Here is a 22,292-nt window from a genome sequence, read left to right on the forward strand (position 1 = left end):
TGGGATATTTCAATTGCCGCTGCCAGGAATACATCTGGCAGTTTTTCAGCCCTGAGCAAAAGTATAGGAAACCTCTTGCAGCCCTCACCCCACTGAATTACCTCCCCTCCAGCACCCCAAACACCAACACACACCTCATAAGGTCAAGTTTGCAGGAAAAAGGCCCAGAGTGCAACCTTTAGCTCCCGGGGAGAGGATTGGAGGAGAGTCTTTCCTGGTTGGGGATTATGGCCAATGCGAGCACACGCTAGCCACCTGAGGCTCCCACCATCACAGGGCCCACTCCAGGAAGCCTGAAGGCACAGTCACCTGATAGAGGCTGACTACATTTTCAGTCACTGCAAAGATCAAATTGATGTTTTTCTGGGATAGCTTCTCAGTCATCAGCCCCAAAGAGGGATAATCCTGGGAAAATGAGGTTGGAGAGGTTAATGAAGTCTCATGTACATCCCTAAGGTCTAAACCTTAGAACCGAGCTTGCTTGGGCTGTGGCTCGGACAGTGGTGGTGCTTAAACCTTTTCACTCCATGGTGTAAGTGAGACAAGAGCCCGGGCAACATAGCAAGATTGCCTTACTGCACTCCAGCTGTGCAACAGAGCAAGACTGTTTCAAAAAAAAGCGGGGGTGGTTCTTGCTTTGTCACTCAGACTGGAGTGCAGTGGCAAGATCACAGCTCACTGCAGCCTCAGTGGCAAAAAAATTTCCTTTTATTTACCAGATGTGGTGGTAAGTGCCTGTTGTCCTACCTACTTGCAAGGCTGAGGCAGGAATAGCTTCAGCCCAGGAGTTGGAGGTTACAGTGAGCTATAATTGCACCACTGTACTCCAGCCTGGGCAGCACAGCAAGACCCTGTCTCTAAAAAAAGTGGGGGACAATGAGACAAGAAGGTTAAGTAGCGCAGAAACCTGCCTGTGAACTCCAGGGATAGATGAAGAGGTGCAGGCCAGTGGTGTCAAAACGATGCACCTCTTTCTTCCTGCTTGAATGTAATGCACTAATACTATGGAGCCGCTTCCGTGCACCAGGCACTGGGTTAGGGCTTTTTGTTTTGGAACTACTGACAGGTGCCTTGGCCTGGTCCTTGTGGTCCTCCACTGAGTGGTCTTTCTTTCCACTCACCTCTCTTCCTCTTCCACTCAGCAGTGATCTGGCCCACTGTCTCCCACCTGGAGTAGCCTTCTTGTTGGTAATCCTCCTCCTTTCTTAGGGCCCAGCTGAGGCTCCACCTTCTTCAGGAGGCCTCCTTGGCCATTCCAGCGCATGACGAGCTTTCCTCCCTTGGATACGTATAGCCCACGTTGACTGTGCCACACCCATTTAGCACTAATCATGCATCTTGTGTTGTTAGTAAACATATGTATCCTTTCTCTTCAGCTGGACCAGAAAGATGGTCTTGTTACCGCCCTCAGCCCCTGGCCCAGTGCCTTGCATAGATTAGGTGTCAAAGGTTGCTGACTCACTGTCTGGCAGTGCTTGATTTGGATATGACTGATGCCAAGGTACTCAAGGACACTGGGGGTGGTGGTAGTGAATGGTGAACATGTCCATGGGCTCCTAGACCTTGCAGGGAGCTCATTAGATCCTCAGCTCAGTCTCTTGCTTTCACACAGGTATACCTTTAAGCCACCTAGATGAGGAGGTCTCTATATTGTCCTTAGGAGACGAAGAGTTCACACCTGCCCCCAATACCTAGAGTATCACAGCACATTTTTCTTATGGCTTATAGCAATTTCTCCTGATTCCACTTAAATATTTTCCTCTTGTTTAACCTTCTATGGCCATATAAAACAACTTATAAGAAGTCTTCTCATGTATAAGTGAAGACTTCAGCCTTCTTTCTTTTAAGCTAAGACTCTGAGCCCTTTAATCTTTGCTCATAGGACTGGTTCACTATGCCTTTGATGATCTTTCCCTTCTTTCACTCTCTCTCTCTCTCCCCAAGAAGGGGTCTCCACTAGTAGCAACAGCTCACACCTATAATCCCAGCACTTTAGGAGGCTAAGGCGGGTAGATTGCTTGAGCCAAGGAGTTCAAGACCAGCCTGGGCAATATAGCAAGACCCTGTTTTTAAAAATTATCCAGGCATAGTAGTCCATGCCTGTGGTCCCAGCTACTTAGGAGACTGAGACGGCAAAGGCTTCAGTGAGCCAAGGCTGCACTACTGCACTCCAGCTGGGCCACAGAGCAACACTGCCACAAAAAAAAAAAAAAAAAAAAAAAAAAAAAANAAAAAAAAAAAAAAAAAAAAAAAAAAAAAAAAAAGCGTGGGTGGTTCTTGCTCCATCACTCAGGCTGGAGTGCAGTGGCAAGATCGCAGCTCACTGCAGCCTCAGACTACTGGGCTCAAGAGATCTTTCTGCCTCAGCCCCACAAGTAGCTGAGACCACAGGCACAAGCCACCACACCCAGCAAATCTTTGCATTTTTTTGTAGAGACAGGGTCTCACTATATTGTCCAAGCTGGTTTCAAATTCCTGGATTCAAGTGATCCTCCCACCTCAGTCTCCCAAAGTGCTGGGATTACAGGCATGAACCACCATATGCCTGGCCAATCTTCCTCTTTTTTTTCCTCTATCTCCTTCCAATAACCACAAGTTACTATTATATTCCAAGAAAGAGCTAATCAGGTTGGAGAGGAAGACCTGCTTTCCAGCTGGGTTGTAAAAATCCTTTGGGTCCATTCTGGATCCCATGATGCTGCCACTATGCTGATGACAGTGAAGTCAGTGATAACACCACAGTCAGGGACATCTCTAATGGTTACACAGGTTATTCACTGGATGACAGTGTCCAGTTGGTAAGGGAGAGGGACAAGCTGAAGCCGAGCCCCACATCCTGCCCAGAGCAGGGGCTGCCATTTTCATATTCACACAGACTCTGTCTGGGTTAGGGCAACCCTCACCAGCATGAATAGAAACCATAGGTGGTGCCAGAGATCTCACCATGGTAGTGGAGGCAGAGTAATGATTGTCACTACCAACATGACACTGCCCATCATTGGGCTGGACAATGCCTGCCAGCCTTCCATCCAGTGCTATATGAGTCTTGGCATCAGTGGTAAACACCAGCAAGTGGGAGGCATCATTCCTCCAGCCAATCTTTTCCTGTTAAAACAAAAAACAAAGGCAGAGTAGACAAAGCAAATTCAGCCATATCACTGGCAGAGGGCAGAGACCCAAGGCACTCCCTGGCTAAAGGGCTGGACAACTTGTTTTGAAGAAGGGTCTCAGTCCCAGTCCTTGGAACCAAAGCTAGAGCTTCCCAATTCAGGGGTTTCATTCTCTTCAGAAAACAGTCTCATAGCTCACTAGTTCAAGCAGCTGAGTAACCCTTCTTAAACTCCAGACTTAGCTCTTCTAACGACAGTCACATTGCCCATCTAGAAGCTGACCTGCATCCACAGAGCTGATCTGGGCTAGAAGAAATCTCATCTGAACATCTGCCTACTTTGCTGAGGCTAAGTTAGCCCAGCCTTAACTCTGCAGTAATTTCGAAGATGGGAAGAATGCTCTCCCCTGGAAACATCTGAGATCACTGAGGTTCAGAGAAATGTCAGCTCGGGCCAGGGAGTGGCTCTAAGCCGAGGCTGAATATCAGGAGCAACTTACTACTCATACTGCATGAAGTTCTGCTTACGGCTCATCTCATTTCACACCAGAAATCCCCAGAGTTCAGCCACTTCCTTCCCCATTTTGATCTATGCCAACCACATCTGGCACTCCAAGTCCTCCAAACTTACATCACAGACTGTAGCCTGCATGATGGCATCAAAGCCACCCTCTGGGGCATCTCGGTTCCGTGACACACTCTGCTTCCTTACTTCCTCATTGAAGCGGGTCACCTGGTCAGTTAGCGTCAGCACGTGCTTGTAGCCAAACATGGGCAAACAGGTGGTCTTCATACTGTGGAGGGATGGGAGACAATTTAATTAGACACCTTGATGGAAAAGGCGACATGGGAATTGGGAGGAAAGGGAAGAGACAAATATAGATAGTGGTATATACCCAGGCCAGTTCCATACAACCACAGTTACCCAGACAGTTCAGATTCCAGAATCTTCAAATTACCTCAGACTCCCCATCAACCTTACCCCCATCCAGCTAGCCTAGAGGATAAGAGAGTGAGCTGGAAACCAGACCCCCTGGGCTTAGATCCCAGCTTCCCTCTTTACTAGTCATGAGACCTTTGGCAAGCCTCTCAACCCAACGTATGAAAGTGGGCCCAGGATAGCACATATCTCATAAGAGTTGTCGTGAGACTTAAGCAAATACATACACACGAAGCACTTAGACCACAGCGAGGCTCAAGGTGCTGTTACTATTACCTTATACTTAACACTTTTCTAAAGTAACAATAAAGCAAAAGTCCGTCAATAAGTTAAGGTCCCTAAACCATCAATAAATTGATAGATCATGCAAGACAGGAGCATTTCTGCCCCGAGCCAAAATAGTGTGTTTAATTAATATCTGGCGTCTTTCGTGGGAACCTTACAACCCAGAGAGAGGGTTGAATGCCACATCATATGACTTCAAAAACTTTTTTTTTTTTTTGAGACACTTGCGCTCTATTGCCCAGCCTGGAGTGCAATAGCACAATCATGGCTCATTGCAGCCCCAGTCTCCCAGGCCAAGCAATCCCCCCACCTCAGCTTTACTGTAGTTCTGGGGACTGCAGGCATGCGCCATCACACACAGCTAAATTTTTTGTATTTTTTGTAGAGATAGGGCTCTCACTATGTTGCCTAGACTGAACTCAGACTCCTGGGATCAAGTGATCCTCCTGCCTTGGCCTCCCAAAGTGCTGGGATTACAGAAGTCAGCCACCCCACCTGGCCATAACTTTGAAAACTAAAAAGTAAATTCACACCTCTTCAGGCTCAGCAACCAGCATTGTAAGTTATTATAATACATAGATTTGCACAGTCTCCACTGATCAAATAAATAAGCCATTCACTTTTAAGCCAAAGTGTCAAACAGAAGTACAAGTTATCTATTTACAGACTATAAAACGGTTCAACAAATGTAATTTCCACCCTTTATATTCCTCTAGCACTTGATTTCTACTATTTTCAACCTGCAGAATGCACAGCCTTGATGAAGGCAATAATGCCAGCAATAGCATTATCATAATTCCTGTGATCATCATTTCTCAGTTTACTTACCCATAAATTTCTTTCTACTTTTGACCTCATTTCCTTCTCACTTCCCCTTGCCTCCCATTTATTTGTTACCAGGACTAAGAAGCTGATGAATTTTCTTTTCAGGTTCTCCAAACAGCCTTAGGTTCTATTGACATAACACTCCAGATCCACAAGCTAGCCCATTTGCCAGACAGGGAGACCAAGATAGAGAGGAGCTATGGTTTGGCCAAAAGGCAGCCAACAAAGTGACTCTAGAGCTAGAAATAGGAAACAGGACTTGAACCTTCCTGGGGCAAAGGATGCTGTCCTGGCTTCTGGAGGAGGGACTTACTCATAGCAGGGGTTTTTGAGGGCTTCTGGTGGGGAGATATACATGTATGGTGACACGGGCTTGTCCACAAATGCCCCAAAGCCAATCCGCAGGTTACTGGTGAGCTTTCGCATCTGGGTGGCCAGCTTGGTACCCAGGTTCCGGATGCTCGACAGATCATCCTTCATGGAGTAAGACAGGTCCATCAAGTAGTAGATGTCCACAGGGTAATCCTCCACTTGCCTCACTTGGATGGAGAAGTTCTTTGAATCATCTGGAAGGCAGAAAGATGTTAGTTTTTATCTTCTTCTCCCTCTAAGATTGAATAAGCGATTTGGACACAGTTGCGCCCAAGTTATTGCATGATCAAAGCAAACCAGAAAGCCCTGGTCCTTTCCCTCTTCCTCTGCAATTCTATTACTCTTCTACTCTCTTGATCCTCCTATTTTTAACCTCTTCTTTTCCATTCTAAAATTTTCCACTTTCTCTAAATCCCCAGAGGATTTCCAGTCCTGTGAGTTCCAAGGATCTACCGCTGTGAGTCACAGAGGTTTTGACAGTTACTACATTTCGGACTCTGTAAAAGACAGATATTGCACCCTACCCTTCTCTGAATCCCATTGCATCCAACACATGCCTTGTACATAGTAGGTCTCTCTTAAATCCTTCTTGACTTAATTGGAAAGTCAAAATCAATGCTTTAAAATGTCTGCCTCTTAGTCTAACCCTTCCTCCGTCTAAAGGTCTTATGTACCTATTTTGTCTGCCCTCATTCCTCTGTCCCAATCCCCCATGAAAGGGGTGCTTACAAATTGCTTCCTTGTTCTATATCTCCTTTGTACCTCAACGCAAAGCTCTAAGTTAGGTAAAAAACAGGCACTTGGGTAAAGAAGAAACAAACGTTTTTTTGAGCACCTTCTATGTCAGAAGGGTTAAGTAACTTGTCCAAGGTCACGTAGCTAATATATCATAGAGTCAAGATTCAACTCAGATCTTCTGACTCAAGTCCTAACATCTTTTATTTTCTTCCATTCTCCTGCCCACACCTCCCCCAACATCCTTGTCCTCCCACCCCATTTCCATTCTGAGCTCCTTCCCCAAGACTTCCTGCTCAGACCTCCATCTCGTGCTCTATGCCCACCTGACCCAGGTCTCTCCCAGCGATGGGTCCCACCCCTACCTGGCCGGAGCCGGAGTGCAATCCTCTGGGGACTGACTTGAGTGACCTGGGAGCCGTCTCCAGAGCCCTTGTCGCTGAGGGGCCTGTCCTCTAGTACTTGGGCCTCACTGACAGGGAACTCGATGGACTCCGGGGCACAGTTATCCTTCAGCAGATTCTCCTTCAGGTCACAGCGAGGTGAGCCCAGAGGCAGGGCCTGCAAGACAGGAGCCCAGAGAGAAGTCCGGCAATCAGAGCTATGGTGGCTCTCTGCCTCCTGCAGGCCTTACCGACTTCCCAGTCGCTACAGAGTTTATCCTGTACGTTGGAGCAGAAACAAATTGACGTGGTCCTTCCTGGGATAATACCTAGGACGGGAAGGGGAAATTGATACTTTGGGAGGCCAAAGCAGGAGGACTGCTTGAGGCAAAGAGTTCAAGACCAGCCTGGGCAACACAGCTAGACCCCATCTCTACCAAAAAAAAGAAAAAAGGAGAAATTGTGATATCAGGAAGACCTATTCATGGAGTAGTAGCTAGAAAGAAGTCCTGTATAGTAAGATGCCTGGTAGACCAGAATTTTTTAACTGTGGAATACAACACATTTGTGGGTCCCAAAATCAATTTAGCAGGTGTCAACCATCATTTTGTTAAATAAAATGCAATAGAGTAGAATAGAAAATATCAAAGTGTACAAATAGTCAAAATGTTGTTTTGTGAAACTTTCATATCGCTGGCAAGTGGGGAATAACATGTATGTGGAAAGTAAAAGGTTCCTTGTCAAAGTTTCCCTTCTTGTTAAAGAATAATAATAATAAATGTTAGAAAGAATAGTTTCTTTTAAAGACTAACTTTCCTCAAAGCCTTCTTGCTTTTTGCTAGTAACTCTTTGTTAAGCCCTATCCTATGCAGCTGTTAGACATAAAGGAATAAGTACATTCTATTTCCTTGTACTTTAACCAAGATATTTGTGCTAGACATGCTTGCAGGCATGTAGTACATTCTATGTCCTTGCACTTTAACCAGGATATTTGTGCTAGATGTGTTCAGAGGCATGTCCCAGCTCACAGCCTGTGCCCTTTCCTTATTTAGGAATATTATCACTTTCTTTCACAAGCAACTCCCTTTTTCCCTTTGTTCTCCATTGCCTTTACCTATTTAGAAAAGTTTTAAGTTGTTAGCCAGTCAGGTTCAGTTTAGATTGTGAAGTCTAGCTCCAACCAGCGAAGATCAGACACAGCAGTAAGGACCCATTGCATAAAGAATAAACATGACTGCCTTTCCTTTGTTCATTGTACTCTTGTGGCAAGATTGCTGACAAGCAGTACCCCTTATGCAGAGAGTAAAATTGCCTTGCTGAGAAAACTTTTTGTCTGAATATTAATTTTTCCTTGCAGTACCAAAGAGCAAGCATTTTACAATGTGTTTATTTCTGTAGGTTAGAGTCAAAACAGTTTGGAAGCTACTGTATTCAACACAAGCTAGGCTGTGAGATCCATGAACTCAGGGACTATGTGTGTCTTGGTCCCTCTCAATTCTCAGCATCCAATCCAGGACTTACCACAAACGTGATAGGGAAAGGCAGTGTAGGGAGGCAGGAGAGAGTCAGGGCTAAGAGCTCAGTAGTAAACCTCAGCATTGTACTTAAAACTGCTTACTAGGGTAAGTCATCTAAGTTCTCCAAGCCTAGTTTCCTCAGCCGTAACATGAACATAATAACAGTCCCCGCTTCAGATCTTAAGAGTAATCAAAATCACAGAGTCAAAAAGTAGAATAGTAGTTTCCAAGGACTGGGAGGAATAAAGAATTATTGTTTAATGGGTATCGAGTTTTAATTTTACAAGATGAAAAGAATTAAGGAGATAGATGGTAGTGTTGGGTTTCATAACATTATGAATGTATTTCATGCCACTGAACTGTACACTTAAAAATGGTTAAAATGGGCCAGGTGCAGTTGCTCACACCTGTAATCCCAGCACCTTGGGAGGCCAAGGTGGGCAGATCACCTGAGGTCAGGAGATTGAGACCAGCCTGGCCAACATAGTGAAACCCCATCTCTACTAAAAATACAAAATTCAGCCAGGTGTAGTGGTGTGAACCTATTTCCCAGCTACTCGGGAGGCTGAGGCAGGAGAATCACTTGAACCTGGGAGGCAGAGGTTGCAGTGAGCCGAGATCATGCCACTGTACTCCAGCCTGGGTGAAAAAGCGAGACCCGGTCTCAAAAAACAAAACAAAAAAAATGGTTAAGATGGTAAATTCTATGTTATGTGTATTTTCCCACAATAAAAGTTACCTAAAAATAATAGTAATTATGGTACCTCCCTCATAGGGATGTCACACAGGCTAAATAAGACCATGCACATAAAATGCATAGGACAGCACCTGGCAGAGTAAGTGCTCAGCAAATGTGAGCTATGACTATGAGAAGCTTGACAAGTACTTCCTGGATAAGCTAATTAGGAATAAACTCCACAAACTTAGGAAAATACCACAATACCAGGCACCTGATCAGAGCCCATCCTATCACTTCAGCTTCCTCCTTCACCCTGGACAAAGAACAAATTGAACACCCTTCCAAAAACCCTGGCGTGTATCCCACGGCCCCGCTGGGGCTCTGTGTGCTTACATCTGGGTGTTGAATGGGGACCACGCCATACTGGAAGGAACACTGGAAATCAGGAAAGAGGATCAATCCTAGGCCTGCCACTGACTGGTTATGTGACCTCAGATATATCATTTTGGGTCCTCACCTGTTCAATGAGGCAGTTAGATGACATGGTGTTTTCAGTCCCTTCTGGCTCTGACATTCAGCCAATTTAGCCAGCACTGTGTGGGTACATGTCTATCAGGGCTCCTTGCCAGGTTGAGGGGACCAGTCAGGAAGCTGGAAAACCCCTCCCTGGACCTATTTCACAATGTCTAGGCCTTCAGGTTCTCCCCAACCCCACCACTACCCACATCCCCCACAGGCATTTCCAAATGTCTGCTAGATAACCCACACCAATATCCCGGAACAACTAGTGTTGGCATTTACTGAGCACTTACTGTATGTCAGGTACTCTGGTGAGCATCTCACATGGATTATTGCAACCTGCCTGACAGTTCCATAATGCTGGAATTATTATTATTTTACAAGGGAGAAATCTAAGGTTTGAAGGCTTCACAAATGAGGAATCTAATTTTACAGGTAAGGAAACTGAGGAATGGAGAAGTTAAGGAATTTGCTCAAAGATGCAGAGCTAGGAAGTGGCAGAACTGAGAGGACAGCTAGATTGTCTGACTGTAATTATCCTCATAAGATAAGCTTTATTACATTCTATATAGAGTGAGAGTCAAGGCACTGAAAAGGAGGAGTGTGGAAGGAATGGTCTAAGGCACAGCCACAGCAGAGAATGCCCTAGGTGAGGAACAGGATGCAAGATGGGCATGTGAGGGGTATGGAGAAGGGTGGATGACATCTGCCTCCTGAGTCCCCTCAAGCAAGCTGGCAGCTATAATGCCAGGAGAGGGACTGGCCCACAAGGAGCCATTCATACTCAAAAACCCTGTACCCCACTGGGTGCGGTGACTCATGCCTGTAATCCCAGCAGGGGCTGAGATGGGTGGATCACTTGAGCTCAGGAGTTCCAGACCAGCCTGGGCAACAGGGCAAAACCCCATCTCTACTAAGAATGCAAAATTCTGGGCGTGGTGGTGCGCACCTGGAATCCCAGCTACTTAGGAGTCTGAAGTGGGAGGATCACTTGAGCCAAGGTGGCTGAGATTGCAGTGAGCCAAGATCACACCACTGCACCCCAGTCTGGGTGACAGAGTGAGACCCCATCTCAAAACAAAAACAAAAAAAGCAACCCAGTAACCCAAAACCCTTCCCAATGCCTAAAGTCTCTCTCCCTCTCCAGTCCGATCCCCCTCTGATGGGCTGAAGTCTTCCCCACGTGAATTGGGTCACGAGCATTATCAACAGCATGAGGACTACCCTGGCCCAGACAAGAAGTGAGAAGAGTTTCTGGAAGCCAGCAGCTTCTTTCTTTCTCTCTCAGCTTCACAGGTATGCAAGCAGAGAAATGGCCTCAGCAATGGAAACCAATGAATAAGACTTCACTTCCTGGTGGCAAATATTCCAACAAGGACATCAGAGACCTTCCACAGCTCTGAGGAAGACGAAAGTCTCCCCTGCACCCAGTTCTGGCTAAGGACAGAATGACATGGGGAGAACTCAGGCGCTTTAGGTTTTGTGCCCAGACTTCCCCTGTTGTCCATACCCACCTCTCCTACCCCTTCCTCCTCAGGAAGCAGTCTTTTTCTTGCCAAAAAAAAAAACTCCTATCTCTGATTCCAGCTGCCCACAAAGCCCCAGGGAGAAAACCTTCCCAAAAAGGCAGTGGATAAACCAGGATGCAGTGAGGAGCGGAACCTTTCCAGGACCAAAACATGCTGAAGGAGAGAGCAGGGACAGGATGCGAGCAGCAAGGCCATCATGCATCTTCAGGCTACATCCGTGGAGGGAGGGAATGCTTCAAACGGGAGTTTCCTGACTCCTATTTTCTAATGTGACAGTCCTAATGAGAAGAGGATTTGAAGCACTAAGATGTGCTGACAGTCCTTATGGTTTGTTATGAGTTTCCTTAGAAAAATTAAACACTGAAAAACAAAACTGCCTCTCTCCCTCCCTTTGTGGTTGCTGACATCAGAGGTCAGGAATAACAGGCCTGCTTGTCAGCCAAGCTCTCCCGGAGAACCCTCTATCCCAGAAAGGCACCAAGGCAGTGACCTCAACATATTTGGGCAACATTCCTTTTCGTGGTAACCCAGGCTGAGAAGGTAGAAGGAATGTCTCCAGGTTATGCAGGGAGAAGCTAGAAGCAAGAGGGGGTGGATATTAAAGTTCCAGTTCCCAGGAAAATCGGATGTTACGCAAAAAGGGCAAAAATAGCCAAGACCCAGGGGAAGGGCCTGAGCACAGAGGTGGGAGGTTCCAGCCGGCACCATGTGAGCTCGCTGAATTACCTCCCTCTCCTGGGACGGTGACACATGCTGTTAGTGCTATTCACCATTAATCCCATTTTGGAAATTGGGAAAGTACAACATGAATAGTTGTCATTATCCTGCCTGTTTCACAGGGTTGGTCAGGAAGTAAAGGAAGACTGTGAATGTGAAATACCTCCAAAACATAAAAATATCAACATAAATTTACCATACTGAAATCCTTTAGGGCAGAGGTTCCCAGCCTTTTTGGGACCAGGGACTGGTTTCATGGAAGACAATTTTTCCATGGACGGGGAGGTGGGGATGGTTTCAGAATGAAACTGTTCCACCCCAGATCATCAGGCATGAGTCTGATTCTCATGAGGAGTGAACAACCTAGATCCCTCCCATGCGCAGTTCACAGTAGGGTTTGAACTCCGGAGAATCTAATGCCACCGCGGATCTGACAGGAGGCGGACAGAGCTCAGGCGGTCATGCGCACTCGCCCACCGCTCACCTCCTGCAGTGTGCCTGGGTTCCTGACAGGCCTTGAATCCATACTGGTCTATGGCCCGGGGGTTGGGGACCCCAGCTTTAGGACACAGTATAAACAAATAAATGCAAAAATAAGGTGACTCTTTTTTACAATTACCATGATAACTACTATTATTTCATACTCTTTTCTTGGAGAGCAAGAGACCCCAGAGTGCCACCAAAATATCTCCCCATCCATTGCAGTCTTGACTAACTCATCTGGTGAGGACAAGAATTCACTTGAACATGCAGAAAGAGAAGAATGGAGAGGGCAGAAAGAAGGAGGAGAGGAAAAGGAAAGATTTTTGTTTACAGCTGTTGGTATTCACATTTCATTGTTTACAAGGAGAGGAGCACTATTAATATTATACTTCCTTTTACAATAATAAGTTGGAGCAAAACTCTCAAGATGAACATTTATCCTCCAGATTAAAAATAAATAGAAAGAAAGAATGTCTTCTTTGAGAATGAAATTATGTTTGTGATTACAAAGAAATATATCATGGCCTCTATCTCACTCCTGAAGTTGCAGAGAAGAAAATGAGAAGGAAATTCTATTAGAGTCTTCCTCTGCTTTGCTAGACTCAAACACCTTCTTCCTCTGTCACCTTGGTTGTCAGGCTAAGTGGGAGCTGGCCCACCTTCCAGAGTGTACTCGGGCTTATATAAGAATTCCTAGCATTTCCCTCCACTGTAGGGTTGCCAAATTTAGCAAATATTTGGGACATACCTATACTAAAAATTATTTTTTAATTCAAATTTAAGTGGATGTTCCATATTTTAGATTTATTTTTTAGAGACAGGATCTCCCTCTGTTACCCAGGCTAGAGTGCAGTGGCTATTAACACACATGATCATGGTGCACTATAACCTCAAACTCCTAGGCTCAAAGGATCCTCCCATCCCAGCCTCCTGAGTAGCTGGGACTACAGGCACCAGGCTGGATGTTTTGTATTTATCTGATAACCTTAGCTCCACCTCCACCCACCTCCACCCCAACCCCAGTGGCCCTTCAATTAGCAATGTTGGTCAAACATGCTATCATAACAACCCATTCTGATGTAATAAACCCAGGGTCCATCCTGGGAACCTTTATTTTTAACAAGCATCCCGGCAATTCTCAACACCAAATGAGTTTGGGAGGCTCTAGACCCCAGCATGGCACTGCTGAGACTGAGACCACAAGTTGAGTCTCTGTATGAAGCTGGCCTCTTTGCTAGATTTACAGACCAGAGAGAGCACACCACCCCAACCCGTGTCAGTATACAACCCTCCAAGAACACACCCTATGCAGATGGGCCCAAAACTCCGTGCTCATCCATGCTGGCCATGTTTTCCTCTTACCCAGCCAAGCTCTCACTATACACACCCAAGAGCTCGAGTCCTCTAGGAGCAAGAAAAAGCTGAGCCCAACCAGTTGTTTTTCCAGGCACTGCCAGCTTGCCTGGAACAGCAGGGGAGGAAGAAGAACAGAGGGCTCTCCAGGGTTTGATTATTCGACAAATTACCTACAAAATGGACCAGACAATTCACCTTTGGTTTTTTTGAAGTCAATACCCAAGGCATTGCCATCAATTAAACTTGGCCTATCCAGGGGAAGCCCTGCTCCTCTCAGGAATAAAATAGCACTTATGTTCAGGTTACAGTCCAGGATTCCCACTTCCCATCCCTCCCTGGTCGCCACATTCTGTCCCATTCCGGCTCCTCCACCCTTCCTTCTCTCCCTCCACCCTCTTGCTCAGAGATGGTTGTAGACATTGACTAATCTTGGCCCCACCTACTTTCAAGTTTATATGTCACTATCCCAGGGAATATCTCACTGGACTTCCTACCTCCCTCCATTCATTCTCTTTAGTCCTAGCTGCGCCCATTTCCTCACTGACTGCCCCCCTCACTCCTAGGCTGGTTCTACCTCATGTTCTGATCTACCCTGCACCTTTCCCTCTGCCCTCCCCAGGCCTGCCCCAGGGGACAGGGACACAACAGTCACCCAAAATATTCTACCTTTGCATCTTTGAAATCTGGTTACGTGACCTGAGGGCTTTGTCTGGTCAAGCCTCAGCCCACCTCAGCTGCGTGACTACTCCCTGTGCAGATCAACAGAGATGAAACATGGGGGATAGGGAGCAGGACAGGCCCTCCAAGAAGGTTTTCTTTTTCCCACATTCTCTGGACCAGAGGTGCCCGCATTTTCTCTTGCTTTGGGTTGAAATGGGGGGAAGGAGGAAAACAGGGAAACACCCCTTGAGTGACACTAAGGCTTCTGTCCTGACTTTCCTCTGCTCCTGAAGGCTTTGGGCCACCTAAGGCATCCTCCCCATCCAGCTCTCCCTTCTTCCAGCTTTCAGTTGCAGAATTGCAACTTCCTGGTGAAAGAAGCTTTAGTAATATCAGGATGGGAGGAAGGAGAACATAGTGAATGAGGAGGGGAGAGGCTACATCACACTGAGCAGCCAGCTGAGCCCAGAAGGGAGGAGAACCTGCGGGGGTGGAGGAGAAGGACTCATCCATCCCCCCCTTACTCCCCATCCCTAGCCCCAGGGAATGTTTCATTTGCTAAACGAAGTCAATGTGGCCCAGATGTTGGGAAGCTGCCTCTGGAAGCAGTTCCTGGGCTGAACGACTAAGAAGCCAAAGCAGCGTGCAGAGCTGGCCTCTGCTGCTCTGGTAGCCCTCCTGGCCGGTGATAAACACAGCCTCCCAGCTCCCACCCCTCCCCACGCCCCCACCCCACCTCTGCCAGAGAGGTTGCCTTTTTAGGATACTCAGTGGATCTGGAAAAGAAGCAGATAGAGAGACTGAGGGACTGGATTGAAGCGGTCTTAAAATCGGAGACGGCTGGGACTTGCCGCAGGACAGAGAGGACGCCTCAGGTAGCTGAGTGGAAGCCAGGCCAGGAGCTCAGGTAACCACTTGCTGGCTGGGCCAGTGACTCAGCCTCAGACTCTATAATCACCGAATCTCTCCAGCGGCATTCATCTCCCACCCCCACCCCATCAGCTCTTGCCAGCTCCAAATTTCCATCCCAGCCACAAACATAGCCGTTCCCTCAGACACACTCATTCCCTAGGGCCCCAGACACAACAAACCCTCTGCTTAGACACAACTAACCCTTTCCTGTCCCCATCCTGTCCTCACCAAGTGGGCCCAGCTTTTTTCCTCAACACCTGTGAGAAGGAGAGAAGAAAAAGGTAAAGCTGTAGGGCCCAGTCGTCGAAGAGAAGGGAAGAGAAGATATCTTCTGATTAAACATCCCCACACACAACCACAAGATTCCTCTTCTGTTTGCCTTTTTTAAACTCTAGGAAAAAGAAATAAGCCAACACCCCCCTCACCCAACACCATCATTCCTATACCCCTTGCTGCCTCTCCTTTTGAGACCTGATGCTCTGCTTGCCTGGGATATTCCACCCCAACAAAACGCAAGCAAAGGGCCCGGCATGGTGGTTCACACCTGAAATCCCAGCACTTTGGAAGGCCAAGGTGGGAGGATCTCTTGAGTCTAGGAGTTTGAGACCAGCCTTAGCAACATATTGAGACCCTGTGTCTACCAAAAAATAAAAATAAACTATTCTATCTTAGGAAAAAAAAAGCAAGCGAAGTGTCAGAAAGGGCAGCAATAGCCACAGAATGGCCAGTAGGTCCAGCCAAATTAGCAAGGGCCAGGGGCTATATGGAGCGGTAGATTAGGGATAGTCTTCCTAGCATCATTCCCATGACAGCTCTTCATCATCCATCAGTGGGAAAAATCCATCAAAGTTTTGCTCAGAAGGGACAAGGGGTGGGTGTGTGTTTAAGAGGGAAGCAATAACTTCATAGATCTGTTTCTGCACAAAAGCAGCTTAGTCTGGGGAAGAAACAAAGTCTAGTACCTGCTCCTTACCTCGTCAGAGCACCAGGCACACATGGGACTCACAGCCAGACACTGCTGGCAGGAACTCACACCTCGCGTGGTACAGATGTTGGGTCCTGCAACAGACAGACAAAGGCATTTGCACCAGATCTGGCTCAGTGAAGGCACTTACCTGCCCCATCCTTCCCAACTTTTCCATTGCCCAGGTTTACGGCTCTCAGGTGTACACAAACACACCCTAACCATACCGCAGACATCTACCAAATGCAGGTTATTGGTAAGGAAGAAGCAGAAGGAGGAAAATCAGGAGAAACTCATCGCCACTCTCAACTGATGAGGCCACAGTGGTAACAAGTGATAGGGCAAGGCTGAGCCATAGACCCGAGCCTCAGATCATAACTGATGGAAAGGCTTTCATTAGCAACTGGTTTGACACCTACACTGTGCAAATGAAAATATCTCTGAAGCCCAGAAAAATGGCAATGTATCCCCTCTTCAATCATTCTAGTGATATTCACGGCCACTACACAGGGGATCCAAGTCCCAGATGCACTAGCATTAACACACAGCCTAAATACAGTGGGGGTGTGGAGGGCAGGGTGACTTCGGTGGCAGTGTCCCACGGGCTGGCAAGGGAAAAGGAAATCTGAAATCTTCTCAAGCTTTTCCATGCATATATCTTGGAATCCAACCATAAAATGCTCCAGGAGGAAGTACAGAAATGCTAGAACAGGCTGACTGATACACACTGAAAGAACGTGGAACTTTAGAGTTGGAAGGTTTGTGCTTGGATTCTGAATGCTCTTCTTACCAGCTACCTCATGGCCTTGGGCAACTCAACTAGCCTCTATGGGATGACAATATCTGTCTCACAGGATTAGTACAGAATTCAGTGAGGTAAGAGGAAGCACTTGGTCCAGTATAAGGTGCCATTTAAATGTAAACAGTCCTTTGAAAATACTTTCAAAGGACAGAAAAAAGGCTGGGAGGAGGAGCAGGAACAACCAAAAGAACCAAAATCACCTTGAGAAGCTCAGCCAGGAAGCCAAACCCAGGCATCTGCTTACACAGAAGCCGCCATCTGCTCTAACTGCCTGGTTCAACATTCCTGCTCCAGTAAGGAACGGGAATCTTCCTGCAGTGCCCTAAGGAGGTTTTTTCCAATAAAAGGGGCAGAATGTGGGGGATCTATTCTTCCCCATGACCCAGTTACCCTGGCAGCTCCTTTATGCAGTGTTCCAAAGGGTCCTCTTTGCTCCCAGCTTGTAAGACCAGCAAATCTATTTTTGGAGAAATCAGCCTGACCATTGGGATATCTTCCCCAAAACTTCTCATTTAGCTGTTTCGGTCCATTTTATTATAGTGTGACTGAATTCCCTCCTTCTCAACACCTGAACAAAAACACACTCAGAAAATGAATGTACACACACACACACACACACACACACACACATTGTAAAGAAAAATTATGGCCGCGTGTGGTGGCTCATGCCTGTAATCCCAACACTTTGGGAGGCTAAGGCAGGCAAGATCACTTGAGGTCAGGAGTTTGAGACCAGCCTGGCCAACATGGTGAAAGCTCGTCTCTGCTAAAAAATACAAAAATTAGCTGGGCAAGGTGACATGCGCCTGTAGTCCCAGCTACTCAGGAGGCTGTGGCAGGAAAATCACTTGAACCTGGGAGGCAGAGGTGGCAGTTAGCTGAGGTCATGCCACTGCACTCCAGCCTAGGTGACAGAGTGAGACTCCATCTCAAAAAAAAAAAGGGGTTAGGGGAAGAAAAATTATATAAAATTTGGAAATAGACAAAGGAATATGAATGTAATGCAGAGTATTGACTAGTTGACCTACCATGCTTAGAGATTATCTGATTTTCTAAGAGTATTTACCTTTTATTTGACTTCTATTAATCAGGATATTTTACAATACTTAAGAGTAGAGGTTGACCTATCAAAAACCATAATAACGGAAATGATTCTTGATGAGAACAATGTATACTATTCTTTTTAGAAAATAATAATAATAAGTGTTTGCTCTTTAAGCCACCCAGTTTATGGCATTTTGTTATAGCTGCTAGAACTGGCTATGATAGCATTTTAATCTAATAATGATCATATTGTGGTGTATAAGGTAAGTTATTTAAATAAGAGAACAATGTATATTACTTTTTTTTTTTTTTGCCCACCTGCAACTGTCTTGATCGAGTTATACAATGCATATTATTCTTATCCAAAAACAATACCAATGATTTCTGTCTGACAGAAAAGGTTATCCCCCAAAGATTAAGGCTTATTGCCTTGTTGAATATTGAGCAATTTTGAATCTATTCGCTAATTCATTTCAGCATTCCTTTGACTGAACAACTATAAATCACCCTTCTTTGAATTCCCTTTTGAACTACTACTAATATTTTACTGGTTCTCTCATTACTAAAGTTGAATAAAATCTTATACACATGTTCACTTGGTATTTATATAGAAATCATACTTTTAACTCCATGAAAATTATATATACTTTAACAGTATCCATTTCAGGGATCTTCTTGGGGGGCCGGGAGGTCTAACAGAACGGGTACACACACAATGAGTAAACTGTCATCCTAATCAAGTCACCCACTAGTAGTGTGGCCACGGGTGAATCATTTAACTCCTCTCAGCCTACATTTCTTCAATTTTAATATTCCTGCCACATTATTCAATGCTAATATTCCTACTACATCATAATTATTTATGTGTCTGCCTTAACGACACTGCCACCCAATAGATTTTAAGTCCCTTGAGCCCTGCTCTGCCTTGCCCAGCTCAGCTCCAGTTCTTGCTCAGTGGAGATGCTCAGTAAATAGGTATTAGGGCAAACTGAAAGGTAGGGGAATAGATCAAGTTTTGCCTTTTTTTTTAAGCAACTGAGCTCATATCTCAAAATTATGCATAGAATTCCAAATAAAACATGTAAATGGGTTACAACAGTTTCTCAGACAATTTAAACTTTCATTGTTCTGCAAAAAACCCTAGATTATATGAGGAAGCCCCAGGTTTCCTCAGAGCCTTGAGTCCATCTAACTTCAAAGGCCTTGCCCAACCTTAAAATTCTACAAGTGGGACGGCATCATAAACCCATGAGTAACCTCTGGGGCTCCACTCTGACTTGACTACAACTTCAGAGTGCAAGTGTGAGAACTGTGAGTGGGAATTATGACACTGGTTCCAAGCCTGGCCTTAAAGCATCAAGGTCACCTCTGAGGTGGGGTAGCCCTGAGTCATGCAATGTCTGTAGCTGCTAGTTTCAGGATTACTGAATTTTCACAACAAACAATGCAACCCAAGACTTCCTGCATGAGCTGCCTGGCCGTCTCTTAGCCTTAAATTGCTCTCTTCCCAGGCAGATGTGGACATAGCCTCTCTTTTTCCCCTATCAGAATACTGCTGAGAGGAGTACAGCCTGAAATATTTTAGGTATCTCCCTCTCTTTCTGGAGTTTCCGTGGGAACTGGCATGCAGAGTGGTAATTCTGGACATAAATGTCATTGATATTCACAAGAGAGAGAAGCACAAGGAGACCTCAAGAAGGATTAGAAGAGTGAAGAGAACCATGGGAGGTATTTTGGCTGTGTCTCCACCCAAATCTCATCTTGAATTGTAGTACCCAAAATCCCCACATGTCATGGGAGGGACCCAGTGGAAGGTAATAGAATCATGGGGATGGTTACCTGCATGCTGCTGTTCTCATAATAGTAAGTTCTCATGAGATCTAATGATTTTACAAAAGGCTTTCCCCACTTTTGCTCAGCACTCCACCATCCTGCTACCATGCAAAGAATGATGTGTTTGCTTCCCCTTCCACCGTGATTGTAAGCTTCCCGAGGCCTTCTCAGCCATGCTAAACTGTGTGTCAACTAAACCTCTTTCCTTTATAAATTACCCAGTCTCGGGTATGTTTAATTAGCAGTGTGAGAACAGACTATTATAGCAAATTGGTAATGCTAGAGTGGGGTGCTGCTATAAGGATACCAAAAATGTGGAAGGGACTTTGGAACTGAGTAACAGGCAGAGGTTGAAATAGTTTGGAGGGTTCAGAAGAAGACAGGAAAACGTAAGAAAGTTTGGAGCTTCCTAGAAACTTGGAGGGCTCAGAATACAGGGAGATGTGGTAAAGTTTGGAACTTATTAGAGACATTGAATGGCTTTGACCAAAATGCCAATAGTGATGTAGACAATGAAGTCCAGGCTGAGGTGGTCTCAGAAGGAGATGAGGAACTTATTGGGAACTGGAGTAAAGGTCATGCTTGCTATGCTTTAGCAAAGAGACTGGCAGCATTTTGCCCCTGGCCTAGAGATCCATGGAATTTTGAACATGAGAGAGATGATTTAGGTATCTGTCAGAAGTCTTTTCTAAGAAGCAAAGCATTCAAGAGGAAGCATAAAGGTTTGGAAAATTTGCAGCCTGATGATGTGATAGAAAAGAAAAATCCATTTTCTAGGGAGAAATTCAAGCTGACTACAGAAATAAGTAACAAGGAGCCAAATGTAAATCACCAAGACAATGGGGAAAATGTCTCCAGGACATGTCAGAGACCTTCATGGCAGTCCCTCTCATCACAGATCCAGAGGCTTAGGAGGAAAAAATGGTTTCCTGGGCCAGGCCCAGGGCCTCCCTGCTACGTGTAGCCTAGAGACTTGGTGCCATGCATCTCAAGCCACTTTAGCCATGGCTAAAAGTGGCCAGCATAGAGCTCTGGCCATGGTTTCAGAGGGTGCAAGCCCCAAGCCTTGGCAACTTGCATGTGATGTTGAGCCCACAGGTGCACAGAAGTCTAGAATTGATGTTTGGGAACCTCTGCCTAGATTTCAGAGGATGTATGGAAATACCTGGATGTCCAGGCAGAAGTTTGCTATAAGGCAGGGCCCTCATGGAGAGCCTCTGCTAGGAGAGTGCAGAAGGGAAATATGGGTTGAGGCCCCCACATACAGTCCCCATTGGGGCACTGCCTAGTGGAGCTGTGAGAAAGGGCCACCATCCTTCAGACCGCAGGATGGTAGATCCATTGACAAATTGCACCATGTGCCTGGAAAAGCCACAGACATTCAATGCCAGCCCGTGAAAGTGGCTGGGAGAGAGGCTATACCCTGCAAAGCCACAAGGGTGGAGCTTCCCAAGGCCATGAGAGCCCAGTTCTTGCATCAGTATGATCTGGATGTGAGACATGGAGTCAAAGGAGATCATTTTGGAGCTTTCAGATTTGACTGCCCTGCTGGATTTCAGACTTGCATGGGACCTGTAGCCCCTTTGTTTTGGCCAATGTCTCCTATTTGGAATGGCTGTATTTACCCAGTGCCTTTATTCCCATTGTATCTAGGAAGTAACTAACTTGCTTTCAATTTTACAGACTCATAGGCAGAAGGGACTTGCCGTGTCTCAGATGAGACTTTGGACTTGGACTTTTGAGTTAATGCTAGAATGAGTTAAGATTTTGGGGGACTGTTGGGAAGGCATGACTGTGTTTTGAAATGTGAGGACATGAGCTTTGGGAGGGGCTGGGGGTGGAGTAATATGGTTACCATCTCGAACTGTAGTTCCCATAATCCCCAGATGTTATGGGAGGGGCCTGATGGGAGGTAATTGAATCATGGGGGCGGTTACCTCCATGCTGCTGTTCTCATGATAGTGAATGAGCTCTCATGAGATCTGATGATTTTATAAGGGGCTTTTCTCCCTTTTGCTCAGCACTTATCCTTCCTGCCACCATGTGAAGAAGGGCATGTTTGCTTTCCCTTCCACCATGATTGTAAGTTTCCTAAGGCCTCCACAGCCATGTTGAACTGTGAGTCAATTAAACCTCTTTTCTTTATAAACTACCCAGTCTTGGGTATGTTTTTATTAGCAGCATGAAAATGAACAAATAGAGACACTGTCAAATGATATTTTAGGACTTTTCCCAGTCTATTCATTTAACCATTCATTTATTCTCAAATTAGCATTTTCCTATGAGTCCATCCTTGACTTGCAGCCACAATAGAAAGCTTTGCAAGATACAAAATAAATAATAGCAGGTCCTTCCCAGCGAACCAGTGGTCCCTGACCCCAGAGGATAAAATGAGATACTGGGATTTTTTCTTTAGGAAGTCATGCCTGGAGAGTCATAGTTACCCAGTCCCTTTATCCACTCTTTTTAATGAATCACAGGTTGATTTCATGAGAACCAATGAACCCCCCATGATACCCCCAACCAAGTCCTGCTACCCAGGCAGTTTCCCTGGAATGCAGTGGTTAAATGTGACTGACTCATCAGAAGTCACTGCACTGGGCCCATGCTGATTCAATGAGTTGTTGC

General features: G+C 45.8%; 1 protein-coding gene across 1 annotated transcript in view; it reads right to left on the reverse strand.

Annotated features, from left to right (window-relative positions):
• ITGB3 (integrin subunit beta 3) overlaps positions 1-22,292 on the reverse strand; it is a 57,121-nt gene that overhangs the window by 21,292 nt on the left and 13,537 nt on the right. The window contains exons 2-7 of the mRNA XM_017549262.2: positions 15,995-16,080; positions 6,632-6,827; positions 5,473-5,725; positions 3,741-3,903; positions 2,944-3,105; positions 310-405 (exon numbers count right to left, since the gene is read on the reverse strand). Of these exons, the coding sequence (XP_017404751.1) occupies positions 310-405; positions 2,944-3,105; positions 3,741-3,903; positions 5,473-5,725; positions 6,632-6,827; positions 15,995-16,080 (956 nt within the window). The remainder of the gene's footprint in view (positions 1-309; positions 406-2,943; positions 3,106-3,740; positions 3,904-5,472; positions 5,726-6,631; positions 6,828-15,994; positions 16,081-22,292) is intronic.

The sequence above is a fragment of the Cebus imitator genome, unplaced genomic scaffold, assembly GCF_001604975.1.
Source record: "Cebus imitator isolate Cc_AM_T3 unplaced genomic scaffold, Cebus_imitator-1.0 Scaffold217, whole genome shotgun sequence".
Lineage (NCBI taxonomy): Eukaryota > Metazoa > Chordata > Mammalia > Primates > Cebidae > Cebus > Cebus imitator.